Raw genomic sequence first — 12050 nt, 5'->3', positions numbered from 1 at the left:
CAATTTCTGTACCTTAAAACTAATGTTAAACCTACCTAAAAGACCTCAAAACCATTGTTTATTTTATTTATCTTTGCTCTATTGTATTTATTTGTGCTGTTACTTGTAGTTAGATTATTTTTTTCTTATTTTCTTCATTTTTATTTAACAGTATAGTCCTTTTTCCCCTAAACATAGCACATGCTGAAGCGTACCGAAATGGTGACTCTAAAACAGTGACACAAACCAAACCGTGAGTAATTTGAACCGTTACACCCCTAATACACACTCACACTCACACACATACACACATCTATTCAAAAATGATCTCTATTAACATCACTTCACTTCACAAAGTTTCTTGAAATCGAAGAATTGAACAGCATCCAAGAACCATCCGTTATAGTGTTACTGTAACAGGGCTATCCAAACGCAAAGGTTGCAGCTCAAGAACTGGTGTGGCTGCAGGGGGGACTGCCAGAGGACTGGAAGTGCTCAACTGAGGTCCTGCCTCACCCTCCAGGGTAGGCATAGCCTTAGAGGAGTCTGGTGCCAGGGCTGCAGCGGCACTTCCTCTGTAAGGTGCAAGTCTATCTCGGTGCACGCCCACCTTCCTACCCCGTGGAGGCAACTTAACCCAGTAAACAACTTCTCCAATTCTTTTCAGTACACTGTATGGCCCGCGACCTGGGCACCGACACCTGCTACCTTCATCAGCTTTGGGTGTGGGGAACTCACAAAGGATTTCTCAAACTGGATGGATTAATGGATTATAAATGTTTAAAAATAAAAAGTACAGTCATATCACATGTAAAAAGCTGTTTCATTCACATGATGGCGGAACCACAAGAACGTCCACAGTACCAAGCCCATCACTGCCTCACTGTCCCTCTTCACTGTGACATCAAAGACCATGTGAAAACATAGGTTTGTTCCATTTCATATATTAGATTTTATTACAATGTATAATATTCTGTCAGAATGCATGGCAATTTTGAATGTGAAATGAGAAAGATGCAGCCAGACGGCGCAGTTAGGACATCTACAAGGAAATATATCAGATATCAGTGAAACAGAGACTGCATCACAAGTCAAGAAGAGCGGCCCACAATTTTTAGCCAATCAGAAAATTAGTTACGCGCAGCTGGTGCAGTTGGTTGCTGGTTGAGATGCCCAATAAGATGTTTCTGATATCAGTAGTCAGACTACCATTTCTGGGTCAATTGAACAGAGTCAAAACACTGCTGGTCATACATGCATGCATCACGTGACTGACTGTTTTGTATCCTTTGCGGGCAACAGGTGGCTGTGCCTCCACACACGCGTGCGTGTAAATCATGCGTAGCGAGATTAGGACAGCATATGGTGCATACCAACTTCATAAACTGAAGATTTAACTGAATAGTCAACAGTTTTTTGAAACCAATAAAGAGTTCGACAGCGGAGGCACACATAGTGGTTTAATAACACGCAATATGTACTGCATTTAATCAGTGATTCATAAAGAATGTCGCCTCTGTCAGTTCTCATATGCACAAATAATAAAAACACTCCCCTAGTAGTATTTAAAAAAAAATAGATCACATCCTTTACTGTCGCGAATGAATGGCTCTATTGAGCCGGCGGCTCCTTATAAATGATTCATTAGCTTATAACCATTTCGCACTTAAATTGTGACATGAAATGATAAACAAACAACAACCACACACAAACAAAAATGCAGTGCTAAACAGCAGCATTTAGCTAACATTTAAAGAACACAACTGAACACACAAAATGTCAATGATTCAAACGATTCATCTTTTTGAACCATTTCATTGAAACGAACCGTTCGAGCGAACCGATCTCCGGCTCAGAAAGGTGTGTTCTACTTCAAATTAAAGCGGACTGAAGGTGGAGAAAACACTTCAAACAAATCATTGCCGCGACGCCGCGTGCAGGTTTTCACTTCCAATACTTCCAGAGGTGCAGTTCGGGAAATAATTGAGAAGAATTGTCAGCAACCTGAGTAAGTTTGTAAAACTTTCTGTGTTAAATGAATGGTTGAACTGCAAGCCATTAATTGTACCAGACAAAATCATTCTGCCAAGCACGTCGCATGGTATTACAATTAACCACAGCATCAGACCATTGAGTTTTCACATCTCAGTTTGTTGTTCTTTTAAAGCAGAATTATTTTATTGAATGAAAACTAGTTTCGACTATGTAGACACTATGTAAGTGTAGTATGGAAGCTGACTTGTATTTTGCCTGACAATGAAAGTTATAAGGTTAATTGAATGTAATTAAACTGTATATTAGAGCATACAGGTTGTGATGAGTTTCACATACTGGACAAATGATGCTTTCCAGCTTTTAACTTTTATGTGCCTGTGTGCTCATGTTCATTGATTTCACACTTAATTTATGCAACAATTTGTAACACATTTTAGTTCTGACATTACAGTATATGAATGTTTGTTAATTTATACAAGAAAAGTGACACATAATGGAAGTTTAGGAGTTTGTTTTACTAATTTCTCCCGTGCAAGTGTTCAGCTCAGGTGTAAAGATCAAAGCTGAACAGATTGTTCCAATCCAAACACACCAGGTTTGGTCAAACACCTTATGTCCTATGTCTTATTCTTTTTGCTAGGGCATGGGTTAAACAGCACTGTCCTTGTGTTTAAGGAATATGATTCTTTCTAACTGATTGTCAATGGCATCCCCACCCTTGCCTGTATCACACAGAGTCTTTTCAGTATGAGGCTTTGTCTGGTCTTGCTGTTCCACTAATTAGATGTTTTGGGGCGCTGTCATTATGTAATAGATCTGTGTTTGGAGGGTGCAAAAGACAGACTGTAATAAAGGATACACTAAGTTTGCCTTGAAATATGGATTTCTGTTTTTGCATGATGATCCCAGAAATATGTGTTTAGTTGTGTGAAACTGAAGCCACCTTTGAATGACTTCCAAATTGGTAACCGTGTCCTTTCAATAATTATAACACCACAGGCAGATACATCTGATACAGTTTCAACAGTGGAACAGTGATAATGAGAACGTGTATGTCACCTCATGACACTGCGCATTATGAGTTGCATTTATGAGACCCCAATACAGCTGTGCTCATGTCACTCATGTAGAGGTCATTTGTTGAATTACCATCATGGCATGTAGATGCCCTTTGTTTATACTTTTAGTTGGGTAAAGCATTTCAAAAACATTTCTAAGTGATATTTCACCCCCAAAAAAATCAAAAGTAAAATAAATAAATACAAAAATCATATTTTCCATGAAGAATGAAGTCTGTTTTTTATTTTATTTTATTTTGTTTATTTTAATTGAACTTAAATTAAAAATTATATTAAAACCAGACTAAAGGCAATCCTGCAAATACTAAATCTAAATATGTAATACATTTGTTTTTGTATGTTTATATATATACACTAATATATGTACACACATATAGATGTGTGTGTGTGTGTGTGTAAATTCTTTATTTCTTTAGATTTTGGGGATGAAGTAAACTGTTTAATTTCTTTAAATGCAGCATCACAGATTCACTTGTGCTTTGTTTGTTCTTAGTGTCAGTTACCAGGTATGCGGTTTGGATTACAGTAACAATACAAGTGTAGTCTTAGTGTCAAATGATTGTTTAAGGGAATTAAGGTAAATGGTGATTCTAGTTTATGTATATGCGTAACACATAGTGCAAGAATTAGCTGACATAGATACTTTTTGCATGTCATCAATCTAATCTATTAATAGCATCAGATTCCATGCATTTCTCTCCATCTATCTCGCCCTTTCTCTTACTCCTCTGCTAGTCAATCTGTGCACGTTTGTGGAAAACATTACATGGACTGCTGGTTATAATGTCTGCATATTCCCAGTGCTGTATTTGCCCTTTGATGTCAGTATTGGCAGCAGCAAGTGAGACTGTTGTTTCCACATCTCTTTGGCTGTTTTAAATGGTGAGTCTGAATGTCACACAGAAACAACAGGGGTGTGTGTGTGTGTGTGTGTGTATGTGAGTGTTTGTGTGTGTGCGTGTGCTGATTGAGTGACTGTATTCTGGAAGAATCGGGAGGGATTCAAGCTGTGCCCTCTAATGACTATTTAGTAATTTTCACATTTAATAACAAGGTCATGAGTGTTCAGGAGAGTCCTTGAAGGTACCACTACCTGTTATGCTTTCAGGTAACTCATTTAAAGTGCATATGAGCTTGCATTTGTGTTGATGTCAGCATGTAGGATATATATGCAAAAACAGCTTTTTTTTTTTAAGACCTATTAACAAGTTTATTTTAGAAGTTATTTCTCTTCCTTGTTTTTAAGATATTCACTCTTTTCTATTTGATCTGTAATTTTGTTTTACAATTTTGTATAATTTTTTAAAAAATGTTGGGTCTCTCTCTCTAAAAAAAAAAAAAAAAAAAAAGGTAAGGCAGCTTTAATTTTTTAATATGGTGTCTGCATACTTTTTTTTTTTTTTTTTTTTTACTCGACAGCCCAAAATGTGTTATAGAAATACCTGACATAATCTTTTATTATTGTTTTTGTTTTTGAGAACAACAACATAATAGATGATACATAAAGTCTGATCATTTTAATTATGGTCAATAATAATAATAATATAAGTTATTTTAATTATATAATAAGTTGTTATTATATTTACTTTTTTATTTTATTATTGTTGTGAACAACAATAAATTGTAAATATAAATGTAATATATAATACATTTAATACCATAGGTTCATAAGTATATAGTAATTATTGTCTATACTTTTGCTTTTTACTTTTTAAATTATGTACAACAAAAAAATCTAATTAAAATGTTATATATAATATTAACAACAATAATTATTATTATTATCATATTATAATGAGTAAAACAGTATGTAAAGGTCACAATTGAAATAATTGAAATCTAATGACAAGTAAAATACCATTTATATAGAGTATATTAAGCTTATAACGCTTCCTGAATATACATTAGTCAGTGTATCGTTTCAGTAATGATAATGATTAGATCAAGTCATAAGCCCTCAGGCTGCCGTGTGTCTGTTCATATGTGCATTTATTATCTTCTTCCCTTGAATCGTATTTCCGTCTTGATTCACTTAGTAACTTACTGTTCTGTATTCATTTATTAGACTTCATTGGCATTGTGTGTGGGTTTGGAATATGATTAGCTTAATCTCCCCAGGACACTTCCTCCTTTGCTTTCCTCCTTCACATTAGGTACTTTATGCAGATGTTGTTTATCTGTTTACAAGCCATTTCTCTCCCAATCTAATTCACAGTACCATCAGAATTATGTGTGTAATTAAGAGTCGACGGAGCTCTTTATGTTGTATCACAGCAATGTAGTATTTGAGACCTCGCATCAGATGTTTGGTTTTGGAATGTAATCTGTACGTTATTAAAGAAAGGGTCAACCTCTCTGCCATATGAAACTGTATTTTTGTCTTTGTCATGTTCTCATATTTGCTAACTGATGCTTGCTGAACCAGTCATGTGAAGTTGTTTCCATTGCACAGTCTCCTGATCAATATCAAAACGGGCAACAATGCAAGGTCACTTTTTTTTTTTTTTTTTACTTTATCATTTTGTTTTCAAGAGCACAGGAGGTGAACATGTAAAATGTTTTGCTTGCTGATTTAGAATGAATGAGATTTAATGAAATTTTTACAAGTGTGCTGTGTTTATTATAACAATAGCACTACTACAGTTATTCTATTTTTTTTTATTTTACAATTACAGTTATTTTTTTCCCCCCATCATTTCAGTGGAAATGAGTGTGTGAGAGTGTCGAAGCAGCAGTAATGGCATCAGGGGGAGAAGCCGTTGCTCCTGCGGAGGACAAGGGGGGTGTCCCACTGGACATTGATGATGTACACCTACTCCTGCAAGGTCAGTCTTCACTCTTATAAGCTTTGATCATTTTGACTGATTGGCTTATTTTTTTTTTCTTCTTCTTCTTTTTTTGAATTGGTTTCTTTAACCAAAGTGTTTTTAGATTTGCAGTCTGAACTTCAGTCTTGAATTATCAGAAAATAATTTGAAATAAAAGAGGACTCATTTACTGAAAGGATTCTCCTGTGTCTGTTGACTAAAGAATCGTTGGCAAGATAAATGCACTTATCACCACCTGAGACGGACTGTTTGCCCTTTTATTTGTTCTACAGACGAAGTGGGAAAACATCACTAAGTTTAAAAATGTTTGTTTAGTTTAGAAGATTATGCATGGTTTAGATCCTCCTCCTCTGGTTGATTTTGTTACATTTAAATCTATTGAAGACAGAGTAACCAGAGGTGCAGTTAAAGCTGATTGCATAATTCCACATAGAAGAACCTCGTTTGGTCGAGCTGTATTTTTCATTCAGAGCATCACATCAGTGGAATTCAATACCACAATCAATTAGAGAATGTACATCATTTAACTCATTTAAGCATCATTTTAAGAAATAGCTTATTATAATCAACAATGTGAACATTAATGTTGCTTATATATCTTAATAATCTGCTTTCTATATAAAAATTTTTAATACGTATTTCTTTATTTTTTTACTGTCAGTTCGTATAATTTGTTGTTCAGGGTTTGGTTGAATTTCGTTGTTATTGTTTTTTTCTATTTTTTTTTTTTTTTTCCTCTAGTTTTTTTGGCCTAATAACATCTGGCAAAGGGACTACCAATGAAAACTAGCCTTTGGGCTAATTTGGGTACATTTACATTCACGAATGTTGATTAATGTACACTGTCCCTTTTTTTTATGAAATAAATAAATAAATAAATACAGTCTCTTTCCCATTTGTCTCCTCTTTCGGAGGTTTAGGGCGGATTCCAGATGGCAAATGGGAATCGTAAACTGTTGACTCACCAAGTTTTCAAACAAAAACATGTTCTGGAAGGGTGTGCTAGACGTTTATCGTGGAAGTAACTTGTTGTCCTTTTTCTAGAACCTGTTCATCACCATCCTGAATAAAGTGATCTTGAGTACACACTAACTTTAACCTGGCAACTTTAGTTTAGTTAAAGTGTAATTTCTGCACCATCAAACAATTAGCAGACATAATGGTTTTTCTGTGGCTCAGTGGTAGCGCATTGCGTTAGCAGCGCAAAAGGTTGTGGGTTCGATTCCCAGGGAACACGTTAGCCAATGCACTGTAAGTCGCTTTGGATAAAAGCGTCTGCTAAATGCATAAATGTAAATGTAAATTTAAATAATCAATGCCAACCAGATTGTCCCGCCTAAAACATCTCAGGTATTCATTGTGAGAGCAATAAGCAATGATTTATTTCTTTTTCTTTTTTTTGCTGTGATGTATTATTAAATTTTTCTGAATGATTATTCATTTACTAGCTTTCCTTACTTCAACTGTAACTGTTTTATAAAGCCAAATCCCCTTGAAGACCTTTGAACCTTAAGTTGTTTGTGTCTCTTCTTCATTTACTCTGACTTGTGAGTCATGTGTCTCAGCGTTCCTGTCAGTTAAAACCATCGGTGTGGTTGCAGGACTCAGTTCAGACAGTCTTTGCTCGCTGGTTTATGGTTGCCAGGCAGCCGAATGTTTGCTATGACGACAAGCCAGTCTTAAAGAGAGACCGCTTGTCTGAAGTCATGTTTGAGTGACATCACATGTTTGTCTTTTGTGCAATGATGACACTTCAGTCATCTGGAGAAAGATTAGCACACGTTACTTTCTTTTAATTTCAGTTTTTTTAACTCCATTGTTTATTGAAATGTATATTGCTTATGTCATGAGGGAACATCATTGTACAGCAGTAAAGTGCATTTGTGGCTGTGCAAACAGGATGTCCAGTGTCTTATGGCCATTGTCAAGATAAATTACTGACTCGGCCTGTTGGATCCTGTCCCATGAAGCTACTGTAAATGAGCATCTCCTATTGAGGGAAAGGCCCAGTCTGCCTTTTATAGCATGGGAAGAAGTCTAAATTAAATACAACTGTGATGGAATGGGATGCTGGTTAAGCTGACTGAGTGTCTGCATTGGTGTTCAGTGAAACACTAAATGAGGGAAAATTTCACAACGAAAGAAATGAATATGGTGTCTCTCAAAAGCTTGTTTGAGGTGGAGGCCGTTGACGGCTCAGAGATCGATAAGTGGAGCAAGGTTTTGCAGTGGTCATGCAATGTTCTCTGCTTATAAATAATCATATATGAAGACATGCAGTGTTTTGATGTTCTATAAACCAGAAAGCCCTGAAGCTGTTCTCTGGCAAGCATGGATGTATTCTAGTTGTGCCAATGTGCACATACGGTTTCCTGCACATACATACACAGTTTTTTAACTGTGATTTTGGTCCAGGAATAAATCCTATCTGATGTAATATTATTTTATTAACAGTGGAACAGGAGCAGATTCAGAAGAGGACATTCACAAACTGGATCAATGCACAGCTCTCCAAGGTAAACCCAAGTACAACTCATACTATGACTGTGTAGTCTAAAAGTGTTAAGAGTCAAGCTGAGGCTGTAGCTGAATCGCTGACTCACTGGTCAGCAAGAAAGGTCTATTCTGCTCCATCTCCCTTTGAGCATTGCATATGGTAAGGAGCTTGATTTATTTATAGTTCCCCGCCAGCAACAGCGCACTTCAGCAGGTTGTAACATGAGCCATTTAGCCCATCCACCGCTACTTGGCCACGTTTTAAACCCAAGCACTCTTAAACCTGCAAGTGATAACCTGTGTAAAGCTCCAGTGATCTGCAGAGCAGTCTCTGTATATCTAGAGTCTTGCATCCTTTTACATCAGATTAACTCTTTAATGCATGAACTACTACTCAAATATCACAAAATATCAAGACAAAATATTTTTGGGGGGTAAAATAATATTTCAAGAGAGTGTCACATAGGTCTACTGTAAAAGAAGACTGTAGTCAATATTCCAAAGGTCTTTTGTGCTTCACCACTGTTGCGTTTTCATTTATAAGTAAAAAAAAAAACCTATAATATATATAAAAAGAACAGTCATACTGAAGTAATTGTTTCAAATACCCACCAATTGCAATTAAATTGTATATAAATAAAAGTTGCATAAAGTAAATTGCATCAAGTTGTATTAATTTTTTTTTTTTAATAGAACAGTTTATTTAACATTTAGAAAAAAAATTTTTGACTATCATTTATGATACATCAGGCTTTTATGACTCATATAGAAAAATACAGAGCTTATACTCAGAGGGAAAAAAAATGCTTAATTTTATTCAGAGGCTCAAACTGACCAAAATATGTAATTTGGTGCAGAAAAAAAATATTAGATAATGTTGTTAATTTAGATATTTTAGCCATGCATTTAGATATGATACAGTAGGCTTTAGGGTAAATATTAATAAATTATGTAATATATTATAAAAAAATTGTTTTAATCCATGCTTGGTGTATTTGACTGTTTATTGGTACTTCTGTCACCAGAGCTTGACGTTAGGAATGCTCCAAGTATTGCCCTGTGAACAGCTTTCAGATAAAATAATAATGTGTGTTTCAGAGGAACCATCCAACTGTTGTCCAGGATCTGTTCTCCGATCTTGGAGATGGGACTCGACTGCTTGATCTACTGGAGGTGATGAGTGGCCAACGCATGGTGAGTGCTGAATATCACACTTGAGATTCAACCAAGAAAGTATTTATTTTTACTGAATCATTGAAATGTTTAAAAATGCTGAACACAATAGAGTGTATTTGTTTCTCTGAAAAGCGTGAGCGGGGTCATGGTGTGTTTCAGCAGAGGGCCAACATCGAAACCGCTTTGAACTTCTTGAAGAATAAATCAGTAAGAGTTTTGTGATTCTTACAAGACTGATGATAATTTTCCATCTGTTAGGACATTAACATTTATATACAAAGGACATAAACAGCTGTTTATGTTCTCTCAGATCAAGCTGGTGAACATAAACATCCCAGACATCATAGAGGGGAAACCTTCCATCATTCTGGGCCTGATATGGACCATCATTCTGCACTGTCACGTGAGTATAACAATGAAAACACCATGTGTCTTTACAAAAACTAACATATCTTATATACTTGCATCTTTCTTTGCCTTGAGCTGTTTCTTCTTCATTGTTTACTTCAAGACTTTTAGCCTGTACTTTTTGAGATGTGAGAATTGCAGAAGAGAAAAGAATATCAAATTAGTAATGCACACAGGAAGCATATAGTATTACAGAAGATACTTTTATGTCAGGGAACATGGGTTAAATGAGTTCAGTTGTTCTGTTAAGTCATATAAGACTTTTGGTTTAAGGGTGAAAATCTATAAAAATATATGCCATTATATAAAGTACTGTTCAAAAGTTGGGGTCAGTTTGAATTAGTAGTAATTACTCCAGAAGTCCTTCAAACAAAGTATTGCAATATGTTGATTAAACACACTATTAATATTAAGTTCAAAAGAACAAAATTTATTTTAAATAGAAAACTTTTGTAACATTAGAAAAGTCTATATCTTCACTTCTGATTCATTTCATTTAATGCATCCTTGCTGAATAAATTAACCAATTTCTTTTATTCCCCATATATACACACACACAGTGGTGTGAAAAATTGTTGGCCCCCTTCCTGATTTCTTATTTTTTTGCATGTTTGTAACGCTTTAATGTTTCAGATCAAAAAAAATTTTTAAATAGTAGTAAGAGATAACACAAGTGAACAACATGCAGTTTTTAAATAAAGGTTTTTATTAAGGGAAAATAAAATCCAAAACTACATGGCCCTGTGTGAAAGTGTTTTTGCCCCCTAAACCTAATAACTGGTTGGGCCACCCTTGCAGCAACAACTGCAATCAAGCATTTGCGATAACTTGCAATGAGTCTGTTACAGCGCTGTGGAGGAATTTTGGTCCACTCAGCTATGCAGAATTGTTGTAATTCAGCCACATTGGAGGGTTTTCAAGCATGAACCGCATTTTTAAGGTCATGCCACAGCATCTCAATAGGATTCAGGTCAGGACTTTGACTAGGCCACTCCAAAGTCTTCATTTTGTTTTTCTTCAGCCATTCAGAGGTGGACTTGCTGGTGTGTTTTGGATCACTGTCCTGCTACAGAAACCAAGTTCGCTTCAGCTTGAGGTCACGAACAGATGGCTGGACTTTCTCCTTCAGGATCTTTTGGTAAACAGCAGAATTCATGGTTCCATTTATCACAGCAAGTCTTCCAGGTCCTGAAGCAGCAAAACAGCCCCAGACCATCACACTACCACCACCATATTTTACTGTTGGTATGATGTTCTTTTTTTGAAATGCGGTGTTACTTTTATGCCAGACCTAAAGGGACACAACACCTTCCAAAAAGTTCAACTTTTGTCTTGTCAGTCCACAGAGTATTTTCCCAAAAGTCTTGGGGATCATCAAGATGTTTTCTGGCAAAACTGAGATGAGCCTTTGTTCTTTTTGCTCAGCAGCGGTTTTCATCTTGGAACTCTGCCATGCAGACCGTTTTTGCCCAGTCTCTTTCTTATGGTGGAGTCATGAACACTGAGCCTTAACTGAGGCAAGTGAGGCCTGTAGTTCTTTGGATGTTGTTGTGGGGTCTTTTGTGACCTCTTGGATGAGTCGTCGCTGTGCTCTTAGGGTAATTTTGGTCAGCCGGCCACTCCTGGGAAGGTTCTCCACTGTTCCATGTTTTTGCCATTTGTGAATAATGGCTCTCACTGTGGTTTGCTGGAGTCCCAAAGCTTTAGAAATGGCTGTATAACGTTTTCCAGACTGATAGATCTCAATTACTTTATTTCTCATTTGTTTCTGAATTTCTTTGGATTTCAGTATGATGTCTAGCTTTTGAGGATCTTTTGGTCTACTTCACTTTGTCAGGCAGGTCCTATTTAAGAGATTTCTGGATTGTGAACAGGTGTGGCAGTAATCAGGCCTGGGTGTGGCTAGAGGAATTGAACTCAGGTGTGATAACCCACAGTTTTAACAGGGGTGCAATCACCTCTTCACCTCTTCCATGTAGTTTTGGATTTTGTTTTCCCTTAATAATAAAAAACCTTCATTTAAAAACTGCATGTTGTGTTCTCTTGTGTTATCTTTGACTAATATTTAAATTTGTTTGATGATCTGAAT

The 12050-nt window shown here is 36.1% G+C and overlaps 1 protein-coding gene across 1 annotated transcript in view; it reads left to right on the top strand.

Moving 5' to 3' along the window:
• Nucleotides 1–1837: 1837 nt before the first annotated feature.
• LOC109072450 (nesprin-2-like) overlaps nucleotides 1838–12050 on the top strand; it is an 82562-nt gene continuing 72349 nt past the window's right edge. Inside the window, 6 exon segments of the mRNA XM_042777242.1 lie at nucleotides 1838–1987; nucleotides 5755–5878; nucleotides 8336–8397; nucleotides 9476–9571; nucleotides 9683–9760; nucleotides 9864–9956. Of these exon segments, the coding sequence (XP_042633176.1) occupies nucleotides 5791–5878; nucleotides 8336–8397; nucleotides 9476–9571; nucleotides 9683–9760; nucleotides 9864–9956 (417 nt within the window). The 5' untranslated portion in view covers nucleotides 1838–1987; nucleotides 5755–5790.

This window comes from Cyprinus carpio, chromosome A20 (genome assembly GCF_018340385.1).
Source record: "Cyprinus carpio isolate SPL01 chromosome A20, ASM1834038v1, whole genome shotgun sequence".
NCBI lineage: Eukaryota > Metazoa > Chordata > Actinopteri > Cypriniformes > Cyprinidae > Cyprinus > Cyprinus carpio.
Note: the sequence above shows the minus strand (reverse complement) of the source record. Positions and strands in the feature narration are given on the sequence as shown.